We start from the raw sequence: 24487 nt of genomic DNA on the forward strand, positions 1-24487 counted from the left end.
TGCAGACGTTAGGAAAAAAAATGCAGTTTGCAGCAGAAGTTGCCACTATCAGAGCAGAAATTACACATTTCATCTTTTTTTTTATTTTTATCTAATACTATTAATACTAGTTTCTTTTCCTATTTTGTTTCTCCATCTCTCTTACCGTGAGACAGAGCGAGACAGTGGCTGTCTCCACAGGAAATGTCTATGATTTTAGTAATACTGAGCTCCTCTATTAATCGAGGTCTGAGTGAGGTGGTCTCAGACGAGCCGCAGCCGAGACACGAGCCGCAGCCCCATGCAAACACCTGCATCACACACACACAGGAGAACACAGAGACACAAGAATTTATATGGGTGTATAACAGTACATGTTTACTCAGCGATATGTGTGAGGTTGTGTATACCTGGCCAGCAGATGTCAAAGCCAGTGACGACTGGCTCCCAGCACACACTTTTCTGATAATGAAGCCATGAAGGGCTTCTATCACTTTAGGCCTGTACACACGGTTTGTGTCCCCATGTCCCAGTTTACCTGCAACACAAACACAGAATTTACATGTAGAGAACTGCCTCTGACATGGACAATAATAATTTAAGGTGTGTAAGAGGCCGTGTCTGCACTTGTTTCACAACTGGCTCTATATTTTGCCTGATAAACACACTTTACAGCAGCTTTATCTGAAATAGGTTTGAGCCTGTCATGATGTTATGTCTGATAGTGCTACGATACAGAACAGAGCACTCTGAAGGGTACACGGCTTTGCTGTTTCATATGTACACACCGATTTTGATCCAGAGTGTTACCATGACAAGCTTGAAAACTCACGAGTATAGTTGTTAAAATTCTTATGTTAAATAAAACTTGACTCAAATATTGCATCTTTGTGTGCTGTTCAATTCAAATTGTTCCATTTAAGTGAAAAAAAAAACATGAAAATCTATTTTCACGGATAGCCATCGAGTGAACAAAAGCTATTGAGTTTTGCAGTTAGAGACTGGCCGATAGTTCTTTTTTGTGACCAATTTAGAATATTATGTTTGAATGAATTATTAAATGAAATAAAAATGACAGACAGACAGAGACGATAGATAGATAGATAGATAGATAGATAGATAGATAGATAGATAGATAGATAGATAGATAGATAGATAGATAGATAGATAGATAGATAGATAGATAGATAGATAGATAGATACCGTTGTCTCCTCCTCCAAAGGACCAGACGATTCGTCCATCTTGAGCCACAGCAATGGTATGAGAGCTGCCACAGGCCACTTGCCCGACCCCACTGATGTCCTTCACCAGAGTGGGCATGTTACGACTGTGACTGTCGCTGTGACCTACATGACAGGCAGACAGAGTAAAAATGAGACTGAGACAGACAGGCAAAACTTCTGACACAACAGTCTGACTCATTGTCTGACAAATTATTTCACTGTGGATTTGAGAAAAGTCTGTGCAGTGTGTACTGTGCACAGCAGTCATTCAAACCATAAAAACCACCTCACAAAAATCAATAGTGAATTGTATTTCACTGACAACACTATATACTAGATATACTAGATCCTCAGGTGTGTGTGTGTGTGTGTGTGTGCGCGTGCGTGCGTGTGTGTTTAGTGATGCTGAGAGTCTGTAAGAGGAGAGTGATGTACCGAGTCGACCGAAGTCGCCTTCCCCCCAGGTGTACAGCTCTCCGTCATTAGTCACCGCGGCGCTGTGTCTGTATCCAGCAGAAACACACACCACCACCTACAATACACACATAGGAAACACACACACACTTTGACAAATGCAATACGACAAACTAGTTTGTTACATTTTTTAAGAAATATTAGTGGTTGTTAAGAGTGTTTGTGGTTACTGTGTTTTGGTTGATTTTAGAATGTGGCTATGCAGTTGCTAGTGTTCTGTGGTTACTAGGGCATTGCTATGTGCTCGCTATAGTCATCTGGTTGATTTTTAGTATGTTTGGTTGTTGCTGGTGGAATTCAGGGGTTGCTGGGGCACTGCTATGTGGTCATTAGCATGTTTTGATTGATATTATAATGTCTATGCAGTTGCTAGGGTGTTCTGTGGTTGCTAAGGAATTGCTATGTGGTCGCTAGGGTGTTCTGAGTGATTTTTAGCATTTTGCTATGCAGTTGCTAGGGTGTTCTGTAGTTGCTAGGGCATTGCTACTGTATGTGGTCGTTCGGGTGTTATGACTGATTTTTAACATGTTTCTTTGCAGTTGCAAGGGTGTTCTGTGGTTGGTAGGGCATTGCTATGTGGTTGCTAAGGTGTTCTGTGTGATTTTACAATGTTGCAGTTGCTTCGGTGTTCTGGGGTTGCTAGTGCATTGCCTTGTGGTCGCTAGGGTAATTTTTTTGGAAGTTGTTATATTGTTGTTAGGGCATTAAGGGGTTGCTAGGGCATCACTGTGTGGTTGCTAGGGTAGTTTCTATTGTGTTCTGGGGTTGTGTTTGTTAAGGCATTGGTAGGTATTCTGGGTTTGCTAGGGCATTGCTATGCAGTTGCTAGGGTGTTGTGGTTGCTAAGGCATTGTTGTGCAGGTGTTAGATTGTTCCGGGTGATTGCTAAAACATTGCTATGCAGTTTCGATTGTGTTGTTGGGTTGCTAAAATGCTACAGTGGCGTTAGAGGTTGTTTTTATATTCTATATTCTAAGTGATTTTAGCATGTTGCACTACAGTTGCCAGGATGTTCTGGATTTGCTAGGACATTACTATGTTGTTTCCAGGGTGTTGCTATATGGTTCCTAGTGTCCTCTTAATGATTCCAGCATGTTACTATGCAGTTTATAGGGTGTTTTGGGTTCTAGGCTAAGGTGCATCTTGTTTCTAGGGTGTTCTAAGCAGTGTTGGGCAAGTTACTCTGAAAATGTAAACAGATTACTGATTACTCCTTTTAAAAGTAATCACGTTACTGTTCTGATTACTTTATTTCAAAAGTAATTAGTTACATTACTAGTTACGTTACTTTTTTCTCCATGAAATTTATGAAATCCCAGCATACACGCTCCTGATAAATATTTGTTATTAAAGCATCAACATTCACAGAACACTGTTATTTTTAACTAAAGCAAGCTGCTGCTGCGTGCATGGTTTGGCATGGCAGAATGCCAGCAAAGAGCACTGCATTTATAATCTCTAAAAGATATCTCAGTTCATCGCAATCTCACAAATCTCTGTTATAACACAATAAATATATGCATTATGATGTTTTCATAATGTCTACAATTCGTGTTATAATCAGAGGATTCGTGAACACGCAAAATTCAGCTCAATGCTGCAAACACGTGTTATAGCCTAAATAGAAACTCTGCATATGCTTGCAGTTGTTAATCGTTTATATTCTATATTAGTTCATGTAGCTTTTGTGTAATAGATGACTAACAATTTATTTGTTTTAGATATTTTATGTTTAGATATTTTGATTTTGCGGGAGTCCCGTGAATCATTTTATTCTCCCGCATCCCGCACACACACGAGTCTCTGCACTTGCCTATCAAGTCTTGTCCCGCACTCTGTTGCGTCGGGTCTCGCGGGAGCATGTCTTTAATCCACTGGCACTTGACTCGACATTGCGTGTGCTGCATCTTTTTTACAATCTCCAGATTATAAAACACTGCATTCTGTCAGCAATGTAACGCGGCAGTAACGTATAGAGACCTCGGCTTGTAACTATACTCTAATTACTATTTTGAAATTTATAACGTGTTAAATTACTCCGTTACTAAAAAAGTAATCAAATTACAGTAATGCGTTACTAAGTAATGCGTTACTGCCCAACACGGGTTCTAAGGTGGCTAGGATGTTGTTATGGTGTTGCTAGGTGGGTGTTCTAAGGTGGTGATATATGGGGCAACTTTTTTGAACAATGTTGTTTGGGCACTTTTCCACTGAGAATGGGCAACAAATTTCTATCTCTTTCACTCCATAGAGAAAGGTCTGAATACTTTAGATCGGTCGAGGGCCCAGTGTCTCACCTGGTTGCCTGTTGACGGCAACATTGCTCAAAAAGTTGCCCCGTGTATCATCACCTTTAGAGTGATCTGGAATGTTGTCCACTGGTCCAAGTCAGAAGATATGCCCAGGGATATGATTTCAATTAGACAGTCACATCCAAACATAAAAAAAATAATAATGTAGAAAACACACTCTCACCTTTCCTAAAAGAGGGCCTTGTATAATCTTGGGGTATTTCTGTGTGGCGCTGTTCCCATGGCCCAGTTTGCCGTAATCTCCATCTCCCCAGCTGAACACCTCTCCCTCCGCCGTGACGGCGAGCGTGTGTCCGTCTGATCCCTTGGAAGACGACACCTTCCTCATGGTACGAGGCGGTTCCAGAACCAGCTTTTTGGGCATGGACTGGTTATTAGAGTCTCCCAGTCCCAATCGACCATAACTACCCTTCCCACAAGCCTTCACTGCACCATCAGCAGATACAGAAAACGTGCAGTACTGGCCTGCCTCAATCTGCAGGTGGAAAGAGAAGAGCACCATTTAGAGCCAAGTGAATTGAATCAACTGTGATGGAGATTGCCTAAACTGTATTAGTGAAAGGGCACAGTTTATTAAGATGTGGCTGCTGTTTTCTAAATTGCATTTCTCAATAATAATGAAAAGACATGTCTGTTTTAAAAAGCAGAGACTTCAGATTAGGTAACCAGTCTTTGCACAATACATACTCTGATAGTTAGAGAGGAAACAAAGAAATTTAGTTCAATAAGCTGGTCTACTATTATTTATAATGCAGTCAGTAACCACTATGAAACTGACGGCATTATAAACTATATACTGTTTAAATAAATAAATAAGTAAGTAAGATAACTTCTTGTGGCATCTTAAAGCTGTAACAAAAGGCACAAAAATCTTAAATTAAATAAAGTAGAAAAATAATATAAATATTAAAAAATAAAATAAATAAAAAAGGACAAAATATGCCATATTTTCAGATTTCAATATGCATATTTATTTTGATGATTTTACAAAAAAATAATAATTTAGTAAGCAAATTAATTAATTAATTTACAGATCTCACCCCTTTTTCTCCCTATCATTTCTTGTCACCTCTTAAAGCTGTAATAAAAATAAATTAATTAATTAAATAGACACAAAAATCTGCAATAAAATAATTAAATGTATAAATAAAATGTTTAAAATATAAAATGAAATTAAATGAAAGAATGAATGAAAAAGAAAAAATGCCATTTATATTACCAGATTTCAATATGCATATTTCATTCAATCATTTAAAAAAAATCATAATAATTTGGCCCTATATGATGGATCTGTTGTCATGCAGCTAACAATTTAATTTACTGTACATTTTCTATTTATTTCTGTCATACAGGAAAGTGGAACGAAAGGACCTTTTAATTAAAAGTTATTTTGTAAAACTGTCAAACTGAGCGTTGCGATCCGACTCATTCAATTTTTCTTCAAGTGGTCTGTCTCCTCCTCCCCATGCTGTCTCTGTTGGAATTAATGTTAGCTTCACGACGGCTTCCAGTTATTTGGATTTTCAATACACTTGAGGAACATAAACCCACACAAACCATTTGTGCATCGCTGAAGCCCTGAGCCAGCTTGGGCTGTAAAATCTTCTCCAGCGTTCCCTCGGCGAGTTGATGGCTGCTGTTGCTGCCCCACACGTACACCATGACGGCATCAATTTCGGAGCCGGAGGAAGAGGAAGAGCCCGCACTGCATGAGCACAGGCAGTTAGAGGCCAGGGTGCAGATCTACAACACACATGCACATATACAGATTAAAAACGTACTTATCAGAATAAATAGTGGCCAAAGTCTCTCATACTCAGCCTGAGAATTTTTTTTATAACACATTATCCTACAGTCTGAGAACGCTTGTAGGTTTATTCACACAAACACACCTCTTCAAAGAGGCAAAGAGCAACATGCGAGAGGCTACAGAGTCCATCTGCATCTTTCTTCAGCACCTGAGTATTGATGGATTCACCACGAATAGCCTGTAACAACAAACAACAAATTAATCCCAATAATATTAGCAGCTACAATATAGATTGCTCATTGAAATACTATAGAACCACAAAACCTGATAACATACTTAATGCATGTCACTGATACATCTATGTGATCAAGTTTTTATTCTAACAATGTTCTAACTACAGCCTTTAGCTCTGACAAAATAAAATGGTGGCGTATTGCTTGAAGTTGCAATGAAATGGAAGTAGTGACAGATCCTTTCTCCCATATTATGATTTAAGGCTGTAAAATGGATTTTCAGAAAAGAAAAACTGTAGGGTAGGGGCTTGGTTCAATCCATTGGTTGTTGATTGAATAATTAAGAATTACGAGGTCAAAACAAATTTGAAAATTTTTTTACGCATACACGGTTCACAACTGTTCACAATAAGATAGATATAGAAAAATAGATAGGGCAAATTTTATTTTCATGCCGACACAATGTGTTCCAGATGATGGGTTCTTTCCAAGACATCTTGATAATGGCTGGTCAATATGACTCGAAAATAAAAGCATACATATATGTTTTCAAATTCACTAACACCACCCATTCAAATGGTCTATTAAATGATAGGAACATAAAGTGAAACTGCAATCACAACCCAGGTCACTTCTGTAATGGATTAAAACTAAATATTCATAGAGAAATCTAAATGCAGAGTAGGACTTGTGAGGTGAAAAGTGACCTGAATGCTAAAGTTGGCTAAAACGCAACATCTAAATCACTGTTTGACTATTGGTTAGCATTATCAAGTGGCCCAGGCAACATAGGTCGACATTAGCATGAAAGGAAATTAATTTACTATGTTTACTCCACCTCACCAAAGTACTGAACTTTGTACTCCGGAGTAGGAGAATCTTTAAAGGGGTCATATGATGCGATTTCAAGTTTTCCTTTCTCTTTGGAGTGTTACAAGCTGATTGTGCATAGATAAGATCCCTGAAGTTGCAAAGACTAAAGTATCAAAACCAAAGAGATATTCTTTATCAAAGTTAAGACTCTGCCCCGCCCCCCTAAAACGGCTCGTTCTAACACGCCCCCACATATCTACGTCACTATGTGGAAAATTTGCTTAATGCCGCCCAAATGTGCACGCAAAGAAAGAAGGCGTGGTTTCAGTAACCGCAGTTAGTGTTGAAGCAGCATGTCAGGGAGACGCTGTGGGTTTCTAGGCGAAAGCAGAAGCACTTTATTTGGCCTTCCGAAAGTAGATGCATTTAGGAATCTTTAAGATTACTTACAACAGAACAGCAATGCATTTTATGGACGACCATTTCGTGAACCTAGGAGAGGAGGTAATTCTGACTTTGCTATGACAATCTGGCGCTTCTGAATCAGCTACTGTTTTGTTATTAGTTTAAGTATTTGCTATTGACTGTTCAAATGCGGAGTTTTGCGCATTGTGTGTGTGTGTGTGAGAGAGAGAGAGAGACAGAGACAGGGTCACATCACAGTGGAGTCAGCTGTCTTAACTGTGGCTTGTGTACTGCAAACACATACCAGCTTCATCACTGTGTCTGTCACACGACTCTGTTCCCCTTTCGGGCTTGAACTGATGGTAAAACTAATGATATTATTTACTGTCTTTACATTTATTTGAAAGATGAAGCTCGCGATTATGGTAAGGTGCGTTACATTTCCGACGAGTGCCTGTGGTGTTCGGTCAATCACAATGCACTGGGTCAGCTGGCCAATCAGAGCAGACTGCACTTGTTGGAAGGAGGGACTTTGTAGAAAACGAAGCGTTTGAGAGAGGCGGGGCATAGAGGACCTACAATAATGTACAGTATTGGAAAAATAATGTGTTTTTTGAACATTAAAGTATGTCAACATATTCTGTTACACCAAATACACAAAATAATGATCTTTAAAAAAGCATCATATGACCCCTTTAAACAAACAGCTCCTTTAGTACAGGAAACAACTTCTGCTGAACTTCAAGCACAGAAGCCTTGAAGTAGACATATTTCCCATTGATTAAGACATGAATAAATTAGAGCACGGCACATGGCATGTCTGGTGTGGCTCAGGCGGCTTTCAGAGCTGGGAAGACAGCCAAGAGCTCCCGGTCAAATGAAAGCTACAATCTTATTTAGAGCAAAGAGAAATGTTCAATCCATTCCTGCCCTCAATGAGAGGAATACATAATAATGGTAAACTACTATATGGCGCTAATGTATTAGCAGTAACATTTAGCAAAAATGACTTCCTTTAAGTGCTGAGGGAGGGATGAACAAATGGAGGAAAGTATTAGCCTAGCCTCAGTGCCGTAAATCTATACTCTCTGTGCGTTTGAAAGAGCCACAGCTTTCTAAATTAGAGCCCATTATCCACTGGTATTACTGTATATTACTTCACTCATGCCATTAGCATGACCGCTAGGTCAACCGCATGGTGCAGGAACACACCGTGTGCTGGCGCATCTGTTGCAGGGTTTGATGGATCAGCTCGTAGCCCACTCCAACTGTTTCAGTCGTGGTGGAGGAAGAGGAGGCGGCCAACGCCACCTCCACCCACTCCAGAAGGAAGCGCAAGGATCCTCTTTGTAAGGCTAACGAGAGAAGGAGCTCCAGGGATAGCCTGCGACCCGCCCGATCCGCCCCGGACCCACTGACCGCTGTCTTCTTTAGGAAGTCTCCAACTTGCATAAGACAGTCAAGCCCCACTGTCGGGATCTTGTTCTCGTTGGCCAAGGAAAGAGGAGGCAGGGCGGCCAGGACTGAAGACGCGGTGGCCAGTACCTCGTTGCACAGAGCGACGTCCGGTGGGTTCTCAAGACGCCCCCTCTGCCAACTCTGCCTCAGTAGGGCAAAAAGGAGACTCAACCCAGTCCGGACTCCCATTTCAATGAGAACGTCTGTGCCCGACTTTGAACGGGAACTGCCTGTTGGCCAAGGCTCAGACACTGACTCCAGAGCGCCCCCTTCTGCACTGGAGGATGAGGGTTGGGGAGGCAGCGGTGCTCGGAAACGGTCGTGATATTTGCTATGGAGGGCGTAGAACACCCTCTGGAGGATCACCAGTCTGTGGTGCAGGGATAGGGCAAAGGGGGTCCTCGCCAGCATGCGGTGGGCCAGGCATCGCTGACTGTGGAGCAGTGCGGACAGATATTCCTCCTTCTCCTCCTCAGCGCTGGATTCGTACTGGAAGTCGGGCAAGCGTGGACCCATTAGGTCTTGCACTGGCTGAGCCAAGCCCACAACCTCCTTGTTGTAGACCAGTTTTGCATAGAGAGCAGCAGCTCCGTGCCGTGTGGCGGTCTGAACGCTGTCCTCCGCCGCCCAGGAGCTGTTCAGGTGCTCCTGCCACTTGAGCATCACGTGGGTCTGAGAAGGCACCATCACTGTACATTATTCACACACAAGAGGCACAAAGCTGGAAGAGAGAAAAAGAACACTTGCACAGCAGTGTGATCTAAAATGGAAATCCAGGACTAAAACCTTGAATAAACCAGACACCATCAGCCTGAGAATTGAGCAACCTGGACGCCTGCCTCAGTTTCTTTCACGTCAGTGAAACCGGGTGGCCTTCTCATCACTTTGAGCAAGTTACCACCACCTCCTGTTGGTCAGTGTCTATGAGCAACATGACCCAGCACTTCCACGTCTGCCCTGAGTCTTACACCGCGGGATTTATTACACTCCACAGCCTCTACGGTTTCAGTATGTATAAAAATAAAAAGGATGCTTCTCAAAGCTGCTTCACAGTTATGTGGGAGGTGGTGTGGGACCGAGTGTCACATTCCCTGGGAACTCTGACTAATCCTACGAAAACCATGACAATAACAAGTCCTTAATGTCTCTATGTAAAGAGACGCTGAGCTTACACTCTGAGGTGTTTACCACTTTGCAGACATATTGGCGTGAGTACAATGCGCTGGTGGGTGTAAATATAGACAATCCTCAGTTACATGTTACTATTAATAATCAGAAAGAGGAACAGTAGTTATGCACCCAAACAGTAATTTTAGAGCATGTTTAAAAATAGAACAGAGGACATACAGTTTTAAACCAGTGTTGATCTGATAGCTGTTGCGTATGCTTTACACATTAAACTAGATGACAAAATAACAGCTGGGTTATTCCCACTAAGAAGTTCAAATGTGTTGGATATTATATTAAAGTCACATCAAAAAAAATTTAAAAAATAATCAAATGAACCATATTAGTTAGTTTTAATACACTACTGTTTAAAGTTTTGTGGTCGGTGAGATTTTTGTTTCAAAGTTTGTGTAAAGGCAGAGAATTGTAACTATAATAACTAAAGCGCATTAGCGTCAGTGGTTCGCCCGCTCAATCGCAAGTTACTGTCATTACTGTTAGTTACTACAGTACAGCCTACAACTAGCTAGCTATGCCTTCGTCACGTAAATGCATATTACCTGGTTGCGATAATTATTTAATTAATATTTTTGTGGAAACAAAGATACATTCTTTTCAGGATTCTTTGATGACTAGAACGTTCAACAGAACAGCATTTATTGGAATTTTGCAATATTATAATTGTCTTAACTGTCACTTATGATCCATTAAATGCATCCTTGCTGAATAATTTATTTCCATTAAAAAAAAAAATAATAATTAAATACTAGGTGTATATGCCCATGATATTTAATTACTTCAGAGGTTGGGGAAAAAATGTGTGAAAAACTGGCAATTTAATCAAATATTTATTTTGACAAGATCAAGGATTTTTCTCCTCTAGCGTCAAAACAAACCACTGCCCATCCTATTAGACTTTTGTAAAATCCCTTTAACTAAAAGCCAGCTTCTTAATAACATTATCCTCTGGCAAGTCACATCATTTTGGTGGGAAAACAACAGCACAAATATCAATATACACTAGCAACAGATTTTATGATGTATGTGCTGTTGCAATGTTTGTTTAACTTTAAAACAACACAGTTTGATAAAATTACAGGCATCAGTATGATAGAATAAAAAACTTGGTTCTCTCAAAACTCTCAGTGCCTTACTAATTTTAGCATCCTGTTAATTTTCTTAGTCTTTGTGTAAATAATCACATCTGACCAAAGCATGATAAAAGCATGAAAGTCTGCTACATCTTTTTATGGAAATATTTTCTTAAATTACAACACAAGCATATTATTTAAAAACAATTTTTTACAGAGTTCATAAGAGTGCTGCATAACAAGAACGCCCTATTAAAAATTGGGATTATAATAACATATCAATCTGCGGTCTCTTTTGTCTTAATTCCTGAAATGTTTTCAAGTATATTTCTTGGAAACCCAGATGCAAATGAGCCCACAGTCAAATGATGGAACGCACAAAAGATGTTAACCGAAAACAGAGAGCACAGATATACCACAGGGTCATTCCCAGTCACAGAGGTGTAGGACTGAGCTTGAATCAATCAGACAAACATAAAGCTGTCTAGCCAAGATTTTCCATTGCCAAGTGCCTATCACTGTTGACCTTCTGTTGAAGACTGAAGTAGATTGAATTCAGCCAATCAGAATGGCCTGGGGGGTTGATAGTCTGAACACCTGACTGATCCAGGACAACTGTGACAACTAAAACTTCCATCCAGTCTGATCACATTTCAGACAGAGGCCATCAAAACATAGGGCATGTCAAGGTTTCAATGCATAAGAGGAGAACAGAGTCAAAGGAGATACTATAAGCACAACTACGAAGCTGAGCTTTGAGGTTTGTGTTGAATATGAGTGCAAAATGTCTCCTGAACACTGTGTATAAACATTAAATGTTTCATTTTTTCATATCAGAAGTGTCTGGCACCCGTTATGTGCTCTGGATCAACTTGTTTGGACCTCAAAGTAAACAATAAAGACTTTGATTATGAAACGCACCATAATGTCATGCAACATGCACTAAGATGAAGTTCTCCTCTCACAGAATTGAGAAACTAAATAATTATTTTATTAAACCTAAAATAATCATTAATTTTAACCAAAGTGACTGTCAGAGAAATCTGATGTCAACCCTCTACATTGTGAGTAAATCACTCGCAAATGCGACTAAATTTCTGCGACTTTTCCGGAAGCAGAAAAGGAGAAAAGCACCAGGCCCAGATTGTGTTACACCAGTCTGTCTGAAATCCTGTGCTGACCAGCTGGCCCCCATCTTCACACAGATCTTCAACAGATCACTGGAGCTATGCGAAGTCCCTTCATGTTTCAAACGCTCCTCCATCATCCCCGTCCCAAAGAAACCCAAAATTACTGGACTTAATGACTACAGACCTGTGGCTCTAACGTCTGTGGTCATGAAGTCTTTTGAAAGACTGGTGCTGGCCCACCTGAAGGACATCACTTGACCCTTGCTGGATCCTCTTCAGTTTGCCTACAGAGCAAACAGGTCTGTGGACGATGCAGTAAACATGGGACTGCATTATGGACCGTTCCCTGTAGGTCCCACCTTCTCGCATGCCACGATTGGTCGATTATGTATAATGCCTGCACTCTATTGGCCATTACTTTGAGCAAGTATGAAAACAATAGGAAAACAAAGCCACAACCTGGACAATTTCAGCAATTTAGGAATCCTGCCCTGGAGGTCGTGTAGTCACCCTAGCTTATGCACATTCATAAAATCCCAGCAAAATTAATTTGGTTTGGTGCTTGTCTAGCTGGTAGACAAGTAAAACCATTTTGTTAAGCAACAAAACAATGCTGTTTAACCAGCATGGTCCTTCTAATGAAGCTGGTGCACCAAGGGAGGCTTTAAGGTTAAAAACAGTAAAAACCAGTACAGACATCAGCATCTAAAACTAAACGGCCTGGTCTTTTCAGGGTTTGAACCTACCATCTATAACCACTACACCACATCACCCCCAAGAAACTGCTATGGTGGACCAGAAAGCACCAGATCCGATCTGTCAAACAACCCACTATGCATCTAACCTTGAGCTTTACCCATTGCGACCTATGATTGCGACCCAAATTATCACAAAAAAAATAGAATTACTCTGTAAATAAATAAATAGGCTGTGGCCATTTTGAAGTCGAGAAAAGTGACATCAAATATTTCCATTTCTTCTGACAACACTTTTCCAACCTATTTTAATATTTTGCTTGACATTAATAAAAGCATAATTTTAATGAATAATTTTATGTTTAAGGACAAAATCCCAAACAAATTGAATCAGTGAGTTAAAACTTACTGATTAAAACAGTCTGATTTATGTACAAATGCTTTAATATTTTGAATTACATTATATATATATGTATATATATATATATATATATATATATATATATTCTGTTTTCATTTTCATTTTAGTATTTTTTTAATGGCTATAATGTTGCCTTGTTAACTAGCTGAAATGAAAGAAGTTGAAGTTTTTTATATTTTATTTCAAGTAATGATTTTTTTACGGTATTAGTTTTAGTAACCCTGCTTGAGAAGACTTGTAATATAGTACATGATTCATATAGACCACTAATTTAATGCTTTTATGGTGTTTTTGTCATTTGGAGCCCCATTCCATTAATGTTGCTTAACTGCAAAACCTCCAACAAAGGCATACTGAGACATAACTTATTTCCAAAAAATAAAATTACAATTAAGTGAAATGAAAGTCTTTTCTCTTGTCTTAATTCTGAAAGGATTGAGTACAAGAAGTGACTTTATTCTTCAGCCTTCTAATCGTAGGGTTTCCTGTAAGCCGTGAGCTTGCCCTTGTCCAAGTTTAAATTGTTCTTCAGTGTCTCTGGTGTTTCGGCCATGTATGTGTGATCCATCCACACAAACAGTGTCTGATGACACAGAAATTTGACAGGGTTCATGGCTATATGAAATGCTACATCGTCCACTAGGATGAATCTCTGAGGCCCCACTGCTTTCATGCACTTCAGGAACAACAACAACTCTCAAAATCTCCTCCATAGCTTTAATGTTTCTCAGTATGTCATCCCCATTCCTCGGCCTGGTGTGTTGTGATCATTTCTGCAAGCAGTCAGGGAAGGAAAATATGGCAGCAGTTGTAGGCACACTTGGCCCAGACTATTTGTAAAGAAACAGTTATCTTTAAAATAGACAGAACATAGATGAAAAAAGGGAGTTTTCCACAAGTTCCACTTGTCCCATCTGAGATACACCAACCACTACTGCACCCCACAGATATTATCTAAAGGGAAACGGTGAGAATGAAAGAAAAAATATAAATATGTCAAATATAAAACAAACCCCCCTAGATAATGTTTTTTTAGTTTTTAAAGGAATGGGTTTTCCGGCTATCATTTGTACCCTATATAAATTGTAGCTTTTTTAAATTAAATTGTCAGTTAATGCCAGTAAAGCGATATTATAAAGAAAAGTGAAATCATTCATAGTAAGATAAGATCTACATATATTAAAAAACGATAAAATCTTACACCAGATCCTCGACGACATATGAAGATTCAAGTTCAACAAAGTAACAAACAAAAATATGAAACTCCAGAAAAATAGGTGAGCTGTGTTTACAATCAAAGCCAGTGTTGCCAGCTAATTTCCAGGGGAAGTTGCTAAAGGAAGGTTGATTTGTTGCTAAAAGTTGCTAAATGATGTTGTGATGACATTGCTTGATGACGTCATTACGTAACCACGATGCAAAATTGTGTCAAATCTCAGCAAAAACATATATATATATTTTATATATGTTAATTTAGATTTGTTCGTAGCAATATAAAGGTTACCCTTACTATTAAACAATTGCAAATAGCAGCTAACTTAATTCCTGTAAGGTGTGTACTGCTAGGCATCTTTGGTTTCCTCTTTTTGTGTCATTGAAATGGTAAATTGTGCCTTTTTATCGTTTGAGTCACTTATCAAAAGTTGCTAAAACCTGCCAAATACGTTTTTTAAAAATAGCTACATTTGTTGCTAGGTGCTTTTGGAAGAAAACGTTGCTAGGGTAGTCTGAAAAGTTGCTAAATTTAGCAACAAAATTGCTAAGTTGGCAACACTGATCAAAGCTTGATCGAGGCAGTCACAGCACTGTTTGTTCTGGCGTTTGGCAAACCAACTTATGGTGCATTTCCACCAACTACTGGACTGGAGTCTGGGGAGCATAAGGCTGGTTGGATGTGGTTAAACGCAAACAAACACCATAAGAGAATCAAACGTCATTTATACGACTACGCTCTACCAAAAGTCATCTATACGCCACAACATTACTTTACGTGAGGAGCATACTAAAGTGTAGTTCGTTAACAACACACTGTTAAAACCTTCACGTGACTCTCCTGCCGTTGTTTTATGCAACAACGTCATTTAGTGATGAATATCCTGCATTGCAGCCCCTGAGCGTGTTCTTTTCCAATTTATATACAGGTGCATCTCAATAAATTAGAATGTCGTGGAAAAGTTAATTTATTTCAGTAATTCAACTCAAATTGTGAAACTAGTGTATTAAATAAATTCAATGCACACAGACTGAAGTAGGTTAAGTCTTTGGTTCTTTTAATTGTGATGATTTTGGCTCACATTTAACAAAAACCCACCAATTCACTATCTCAACAAATTAGAATATGGTGACATGCCAATCAGCTAATCAACTCAAAACACCTGCAAAGGTTTCCTGAGCCTTCAAAATGGTCTCTCAGTTTGGTTCACTAGGCTACACAATCATGGGGAAGACTGCTGATCTGACAGTTGTCCAGAAGACAATCATTGACACCCTTCACAAGGAGGGTAAGCCACAAACATTCATTGCCAAAGAAGATGACTGTTCACAGAGTGCTGTATCCAAGCATGTTAACAGAAAGTTGAGATGAAGTATTCTAATTTAGATAGTGAATTGGTGGGTTTTTGTTAAATGTGAGCCAAAATCCTCACAATTAAAAGAACCAAAGACTTAAACTACTTCAGTCTGTGTGCATTGCATTTATTTAATACACAAGTTTCACAATTACTGAAATAAATAAGACATTCTAATTTATTGAGATGCACCTGTATTTATGAAGACAAGATTGGACTTTGACTGCCGAGTCTGAAGAGTTTGACTTTCAACATATGGCGTTTATACAGATGTCTCATTAATATTCAACGGAATTCTGTTTTGTAAACCATTTCAAGAAGACATTTTCTATCAGGTCAAAGTTTTAACAACATTTACATTTCTGAAAGCATCATAAATGGTATCTAGATGTCTCAGATTAAGAGAAAATGGCAGAGAATTGCAGATTATTTTATGAAGTTTGGCCAATTTTGTCTATACCATGAACTAAAATGGGTCACGATTATAACTTTCAAGCAGTGGTGTATAAAGTACCTGAAAGCCATACTCCAGTAAAAGTACAGATATCTTACCAGAAAATGACTTGAAGTTGAAGTAACCGTTTATAATATTACTTGAGTAAAAATCTTAACGTATGTGATATTTATTGTACTTAAGTACGAAAAGTATTTTTTAAATCTTAAACGTACTTAAGTATTGAAAGTAAAAGTACAAGTAAATGCAAAATGAAAAGAAGCAAAAAATATATATATAAAAAAATGTTCATACACCGCTCGAGTAGCAAGATTGTGTTCAGTTTTAACTCTTTCTTCCATTTTGTACTTTTGGGTAAGAATAAGAAGCACTTCTTCCAGTACTTAGTGTCTTTCATTCCAACCTAAGAAAACATTTCTGGAATCTGCATCTGAAATAGCATTTAGATGTATTTACACAGTTCATGTATCTCAGAGGGTACATGGGTGCATTTAAACTGCAGTTACAGATGCATGAATAATGTTTTGTTTTTAATGTAAAATGTTGAATACTGTTATTTGAAAAGATTTTAAAACATAAAAAATAGTCGAAATGTGAAATTAAAACCGCCAGTAGGTGGCAGCAAGTGACTGTCAATGAGAGAGTCATTGAGATTCAACCGATTCGTTCAAACGGCTGATTCATTCAGGAACAAAGAGTTAATGAGTGAATCACTGAATCATTTATTCAACCGATTCCTTCAAAAAGCTGATTCATTCAATAAGTAAACACCGTCCATTGCTCAGAGACAAAACAGTGCTGTGATCTTTGTTTGGAACTATTTTCTTTGGCAAAATTGAGCAAAAACAAGCAATATTATGTCTAAAATGTAAGTCACTTATTGCTAACTTTACTGAACTTGTATGAAATGATTATTACATTTGTTATCATGCTGATATCTGCAGAAAAATGGCGCTCTTTGTGTGATATAGATAAAGTTAACTATATTAAATTATATAAATATAAAATGCATACAGAAGCATTTTTGCCGTCTACAATTTAGAATGCCTTGAATTTTGAGTTTTAATAGAATAATAAATCAACGTGCGTGCACTCTGTGTGTGTGATTTGGCGATAGATAATGTCAGATCGCACATCACAACACTTACCATATTATCGCAGAAGATATACTGTATACATGAGCAAAGGTGTTATTAGGAGTCTAACTTGCAAACGCCAGACCACTGATTCGTCAAACCTGCTTTCCTGCAGTCCGTGTTCTTCTGACTTCTGACTATTTTGTAGCGAGTAACGAATATGCTTCGGGGAAATGTATCGGAGTAAAAGTATACATTTTAATTAGGAAATGTAGTGGAGTAAAAGTAAAAGTTGGCTGAAATATAAAAACTCAAGTAAAGTACAGATACTCCCAAAACATACTTACGTACTGTAACAAAGTATTATTACTTCGTTACATTACACCACTGCTTTCAAGACATATTTCAATATGTTCATGGGCCTCTTCTTTTAATTGTGCAGATAATGTTAAAAGAATTAAAGCTGAAGCTTGGACATATTATATTTACATAGTATGAATCCATTAATGTGTACAAAGACACTCTTCTTGTTATTAAACGATATATAAAATTATTGTTATATATATATTTATATAGTCTATAATTTATATATATATTTTTTTACTGTAAATCAAGTCTCCGAAGACACTTAAATTGACTCTCCTATGGACAATTTTAACGCTACCAAAAACATCTTGTCATGCACGTTCACCTTAGGAACAAGGAGCCCTGGGGGTCACGAGGGTCATCTTGAAAAACCTTCAGACAAACAACTCCAGACTTCAGTGATGACATCAATTCCTGGATGGCAGCACGGCTCTAATTCCACTTCCACGCCGGATTTCTAAAACAGGGAAGGGGGAGGCTGGCAAATAGACAACAACACCGGATTGAGGAAATTGACGAGGGCATACTATGTGCAAAACAAACGTGCTTAAAGCTGACAGCCATGCAGCCCGAGCTGTTTCATTCACTATCGCATCTGAGAAGAGGACAGCTCCTCCCTAGTACACTAGACCCGAGGACAGCATCCAGCGCGGTGTTCGCTAGCACTTCAAGTCATGCGTTTGTACGCGATCCCGGTGTTGTTGCTGATGGTGCTCGGAGATGCTGACGCGTGGGGTCCCGCTGGTAAATACGCCGTCAACTGTCCGGGCAAATGCAACCCCGCGCTGTGCGGCTCGACGCAGCGCTGCAGGCGCACGGTGCTGGATGACTGCGGATGCTGCCAGGTCTGCGCTGCGGGACGGGGAGAGCACTGCTACCGCACCGTGTCCGGGATGCACGGCGTCAAGTGCGGACCGGGACTCTTCTGCGACTTCTACAAGGATGAGGATGATTATGGAGATGAATATGGCATCTGTAAAGGTACGCGCTGATGTGTGCACCTGCTCAGGCATGGGATTGTGGGGGGATTGGCATATATTCAAAGGATTGAGAACTTGAAATAAATTAGAAATAGTGACATAGAAAAACATTGAATTATTTATTTAGATTTTTTTTATTACTAAAGAGACGAATTTCTTTATTTCTTTATATTTCAATTACAAGTCTTCTCAATAATTATGTGTGTGTGTGTGTATATATATATATATATATATGTATATACACACACACATAATTATATCTTTATTAAAAGAAAAATTCCAAATGTATTTGTATTAATGGATTTCTAAATATAAAATGTTTAGAATTATATCAAATATCATTTTAATTATATTCTATTATTATATAAAATATAATTTTAATATAATGTAAATTGAATACAATATTTAATATATATAATATAATTATACATTTAAAAGTATAGCTTTCCACTGAAGTTTAATAAGACATATACATGTATCTTGGAAATCAAACCTTTTAATATTCTGTCTCCTATCATCAATATAGTCTTTATCAATTTTCACACACAAAAAAAAAGGATTTCAAAACATTTTGTGTAGAAGAAAATGTGTATGCAAGAAAACAAAAATAACAAAGATTTTACATCTGTGATGCCCTATACAAATAAATAATTTTGTATAGCCTATTTCAAATTCAGGGGAAAAAAACTGTTAAGTGAAATAATTATTTTAACTATGATCATAATATATGCATTTCTTATATATATAGTCTCTGTATACATGTTAAAGAATGTCCTGACAAATTCACACCTGTTCAAGGCAGATTAATTGTATTTTTTATTTTTTTTGGAGGATGTTCAATTTTTTTTCAAAATCCTCAAGATTAGCTGAAGGTTACAGGTTAAAGAACAGTTCGGCCTACAAAAGAAAACTCGCCTCCAAGCCTCTTTTCTGTGGAGTCCTTCTAGGGCCCCTAAATTATTACTTAAACTATTATGTAAGAACAACGTGAGTTGGTGAATGAACACTCATTGCTTTGTACTAGGGGAACACACACCTTCCACACCAATTACTCGCACTCAGTCTTTTAATTAAGTCTTAACCAGAGTCTTAGACATAAGTGAGCCTTCTGATCCTTTTCCACAAATACTGGATCAGCAATGAGCAAATATCCTCAAAAAGAGTCTTTGTTAATGACAAGTCTTAAAGTACTAATAGTAGATAGTCATACAGATCCTGTAATGGTTCAATTAGCTGTAACATGTTTGTGTTTCTCTTATCAGACTGCATGTATGGAACTTATGGCATGGAATGTCGGAAAACATGCAACTGTAAAGCAGGTGGATTGTGCGACAGGGAAACGGGTGCTTGTCTGTCCTTTAAATTCTTGGCTAAAATGGCAATGCTGAAATCTCATTCAAGTGAAGGTGAGTTTACTGTTTACACAAAATAATTGATTTCTGAATAAAAAGTGTACAAATATATTTAAAGAGTGTCCTTTGATATAAAGTGACAGTATGCAGAATATTATTATTATTTCATTGTTTTTTTTATTATTATTGTATGACAGGTAATGAAGTGGGCTCAGGCGACGGCAACACTGAAACCAGCAGCAACCGGTCTTCCACTCGCAATTTTCTCACCCCTCGCTGACAGCAACTCTCAATCTTCTGTTTAGTCAGTGTACATGTAGCATAATAAATTAAAGGACCAAACAGATATATTTTAATATGTTTAAAAGGGTCAAAGAAAAAGATATGCTTTTATTCTGTATATTTTACAGATGTGTATGCCACTTGTGTCTTTGTTCCAATGCATGTCTACATGCATTCACATGCACACAAATAAACATGCAAGTATCCAGAGTTTGATATCACAATAAGAATGTTCCCACAGGGCTAATTATGTTGAAATACATAACTGAGATGTCAAAATTGTGGTTGAACTGAATGAACACACACAAACACTTTTACATTATGAATGTATTGCAATTATATCATATTTAACGAAATACATACTCTAAGATGATATACCAGACTCAGTTCCAATTCTGTAATGCTTAACAGTGATGTTTTAATATGTGGTATATTAAGACCAAGGAGATTATTATAAATTATGGACTGTATATCCTTCTAATCTGTGTGTAAATTATTCTCTGTGAATCTTCGCTTTAAAACCCTCTTGATAGAGATGATATGATTTCTTCTTATTCTGCTTAATGTATGAGATTTAAATTAAAACAATGGAATTCGACGAGAAAAAATACACAGTTGTTGTTTTTTTTGCCATTTTTTATTTAGTCACTTTTTTTTATGTGGAATCTGTTTAAAACATTTTAAAAGTGGGGAAAACGTGCAACTTATGTGAACTAATGTTCTTTTTTAAATATTTAAGTCAACTGTTACGAGTTTTATTTATTGCCTCATGATATAGGAGAGACAATGCGGCAAAATGTCATACTTTTAACTTCACTGAATATTTTTGAAAGCCAATATATTTATAAGCACATATTAAAGTCTTGAATACAAAAAATATTCTGAACATTACCACAGTTATTGTCCAGGAGGAACATTCATATACTAAATATAAATTATATACTGAATTGAGGCAATTTAATGGATTTTTAGCTAACATTAAACGGGGTGGGGGGGAATTGTGTAAATTGAATTCACCAAGAAAAACGTAGTTGCTCAAATACAGACCTTGTGACAACTTCCCCGTGTGACAACTAGCCCCAAATACAAATACGTAGGCCTTCTGCTTAATACAATTAGAAATATTTCAACTTGTACAAAACCAAAAACAATTATTTTACACCCTTAAAAATAAAATATGAACTTTGAAAATGTATTTAATGTTCATGCAGACCTCTTTTCCAGAGGTTTCTGTATGAAAACACCCAATCATCCTGCAGTACAGCAGATGGGTGTAGATGCAGGTACATTTGGTGTCCGAAGTCTGCTTTCTGCTTTTTTTCAAATGGTTATATTTTTAATTATTTTAATAATTTGCTACTTGTTTTGAATTACAAGATGTTACAGTCAATAGCAATATTATAATTTGTGTTAAAAGTGTATTAAATAGCTCAAAGTCATGATTTCTTGTTGTCCGAATGAGTCAGTGCATTTTTTCCATCACGTATCATTGTGTAATCAAAATATTTTATTGTACTTTTCTTTTTGTAACATTTCATTAATTTTATTTCTAAAAGCCCTAAATACTAATTTACTTAATTCTACAACATTAAATTGTTTAAAATTAAATTTTTGCTTATAAAAATGTGTGTCCATAATTCTTGCGTCAACTCTGTTACCGTACCATATTTTGCCTTTAAATTGGTGGAATTATCTCCCACAACTATGTAAGATACAGGAAATGATGACACTTTCCCTCACTGATAAGATCTGAAGCACTGAAAAGTCTGTGTGCTCTCTCTGAGAAATTATTTTAATCTAAAACGTCCTTATACCAAGAGTTATTTTGAAGAACGTCAACGCTGTTACCACAATATCAAAAGGAAAACAAAATGTATTACTGATCACAAATTGGGTTATTTAAATGTATTTTAATCACGATTTCATTAGTGCCATGTGCTCTTAGCATTTATGCTAGCAAGTGGAGCTTTTGGCAAAAATAAGATAAAATGGTCAATTCTGTTACTGTCAAACTCTGTTACCAAGGTAGAGTAACAATGCTGACAATAGTGTAACAGAATTGACAGTCCACCGGATAATTCTGTCAATTCTGTTACTTTACAATTCTGTTACTTAAAGGGTCAACTCTGTCTATGAACTATTTTCACAAAAATCTATACAATTGTTGTTTAAGATCTCATAAACATTATTGAGATATGATACACCCTTATAATATTTCAACAACATTTCTCTCTTTACTATGTAAGATACAGGAAATGATGACACTTTCCCTCACTGATAAGATCTGAAGCACTGAAAAGTCTGTGTGCTCTCTCTGAGAAATTATTTTAATCTAAAACGTCCTTATACCAAGAGTTATTTTGAAGAACGTCAACGCTGTTACCACAATATCAAAAGGAAAACAAAATGTATTACTGATCACAAATTGGGTTATTTAAATGTATTTTAATCACGATTTCATTAGTGCCATGTGCTCTTAGCATTTATGCTAGCAAGTGGAGCTTTTGGCAAAAATAAGATAAAATGGTCAATTCTGTTACTGTCAAACTCTGTTACCAAGGTAGAGTAACAATGCTGACAATAGTGTAACAGAATTGACAGTCCACCGGATAATTCTGTCAATTCTGTTACTTTACAATTCTGTTACTTAAAGGGTCAACTCTGTCTATGAACTATTTTCACAAAAATCTATACAATTGTTGTTTAAGATCTCATAAACATTATTGAGATATGATACACCCTTATAATATTTCAACAACATTTCTCTTTTTTTTTTTTTTACTGGATATTGTATACAATACATTTTCATATGGAAAATATGAAGTGGACGGTTCTGTGAAGACATGGGCATTTTTTACATTTTTAAGCTAGGCATAGGTGAAATATTATCTCAGTTCCAAATGTTGGAATGTAAGGACTGTTTGTCTAATGATACAAGAAGGATTTTTCCTTTTATGATTTATTATTGTTATTTCTACACATTGCCTAATTTGTGCGTAACAGAGTTGACAAACAATACCATAAAGACAAAAAAAAAAGGAAGTAACTTGTGTTTGGTAAGCACTGAATTATTGAAATTGAACATGTTTTCAATAAGATAATGGAAAGAATTTCTGTTAGTGAAGTTTTTTTTTCTTAACTTTATGAAATTCCAAATGTATCTCCAATTATAGAATCACCCAGATGCTCTTCAACGCGAGCTCTGAAAATACCCACCGCGAACTATTAATAACCGTCAGATCCCTCACCTCGCCGAGTTCTCATATGAGGCTGTTTCCCAGCATCCCACTTGTTTATTTCCTGTGTTTCCTGACACCTGTGAAAATGGTCTTACTTCCTGTTGTTGTTGTGTCTGCCTCTGGGACAGGATTCAAAAACGGCTGGAATTTATCAACTGACACACGTCACCACAGGACAGGACGCGAAAAGAGGAATGTCTCGCTTCCGTCACCACAGCAGGTTAACAAAATGTCTTCCCTGCGGTAAACTTCACGTCACTGGAACATAAACACGTTTATTGACACGTTTCTGAATGAACTGAACTGCAGTTTTGTGGTTGTTTGATTAAAAGTGTACATAGTGTTCATAAATACTTACTCCATGATGAATCCAACATTTGGGTCATGCAAGGAAATAAAACAGCATGCACATTCAAGTCATTTCCATCTAGGTTTTTATGGTCAAAAAAGTCAGTTGCTCACCTTCCTGCCGAAGATTATTTTTAGAGACCTATTCGGGAGCTTTTCTTGAGGATTTTCCTGCATTGTTTCCTCAACAGACACAGCAATTCTTTCCTCTATAAGCCACAATGAGCTTTAGTATGAGACACCTTTGACTTCATGGCAAGGCCTTTGACTCTCATTAAAGCATGCACAAATACACACATATGCATAATGATTTTTATACTATACAAACTGTATTTTCTATCCCCTTACCCTAAACCTACTCACACAAAACTTTCTGCTATTTTAGATTTTCAAAAACGTCATTCTGTGTGATTTATAAGCTTGTTTCCTCATGGAGACCAAAACCAATGTCTCCAAAAGGTTAACATTTACTGGTATTACTATCCTTGTGGGGACATTTGGTCCCCATAACGTAGAGAACGCCAAGTACACACACACACACAATTAATAAACAGTACAGTATTTGCTCTTTGCATCTTTAACTGTCAAGATTTAGAGCAGATCTAACAAAACTAAACCAGGATATTCAATAAAATTCGACTGAATATACATCACTTTTATTATATAAAAAC

At 37.4% G+C, this 24487-nt stretch overlaps 2 protein-coding genes across 2 annotated transcripts in view; one reads left to right on the forward strand and one right to left on the reverse strand.

Annotated features, from left to right (window-relative positions):
• The window catches only part of LOC107584638 (probable E3 ubiquitin-protein ligase HERC1), a 70657-nt gene extending 61293 nt beyond the window's left edge, over positions 1–9364 (reverse strand). Inside the window, exons 1-8 of the mRNA XM_016271348.1 lie at positions 8403–9364; positions 5882–5977; positions 5547–5732; positions 4153–4464; positions 1639–1735; positions 1183–1326; positions 390–517; positions 146–290 (exon numbers count right to left, since the gene is read on the reverse strand). Of these exons, the coding sequence (XP_016126834.1) occupies positions 146–290; positions 390–517; positions 1183–1326; positions 1639–1735; positions 4153–4464; positions 5547–5732; positions 5882–5977; positions 8403–9335 (2041 nt within the window). The 5' untranslated portion in view covers positions 9336–9364. The remainder of the gene's footprint in view (positions 1–145; positions 291–389; positions 518–1182; positions 1327–1638; positions 1736–4152; positions 4465–5546; positions 5733–5881; positions 5978–8402) is intronic.
• Positions 9365–18184: 8820 nt separating this feature from the next.
• LOC107584674 (endothelial cell-specific molecule 1-like) lies at positions 18185–20734 on the forward strand. The gene is made up of 3 exons (XM_016271383.1): positions 18185–18596; positions 19858–20001; positions 20145–20734. Exons 1-3 carry the CDS (start codon positions 18290–18292, stop codon positions 20225–20227), a joined length of 534 nt encoding a protein of 177 aa, XP_016126869.1. The 5' UTR covers positions 18185–18289; the 3' UTR covers positions 20228–20734.
• The last annotated feature ends 3753 nt before the right edge of the window (positions 20735–24487 follow it).

Source organism: Sinocyclocheilus grahami, unplaced genomic scaffold, assembly GCF_001515645.1.
Source record: "Sinocyclocheilus grahami isolate Dianchi unplaced genomic scaffold, SAMN03320097.WGS_v1.1 scaffold61.1, whole genome shotgun sequence".
Classification (NCBI taxonomy): domain Eukaryota; kingdom Metazoa; phylum Chordata; class Actinopteri; order Cypriniformes; family Cyprinidae; genus Sinocyclocheilus; species Sinocyclocheilus grahami.

Excerpts from the sequence above, each read along its gene's own strand:
- LOC107584674 (XM_016271383.1), top strand. The coding sequence starts at position 18,290 with ATGCGTTTGTACGCGATCCCGGTGTTGTTGCTGATGGTGCTCGGAGAT. Across the intron at positions 18,597-19,857 it reads TGAATATGGCATCTGTAAAG|ACTGCATGTATGGAACTTAT; the intron begins GTACGCGCTGAT and ends TTCTCTTATCAG. Across the intron at positions 20,002-20,144 it reads GAAATCTCATTCAAGTGAAG|GTAATGAAGTGGGCTCAGGC; the intron begins GTGAGTTTACTG and ends ATTGTATGACAG.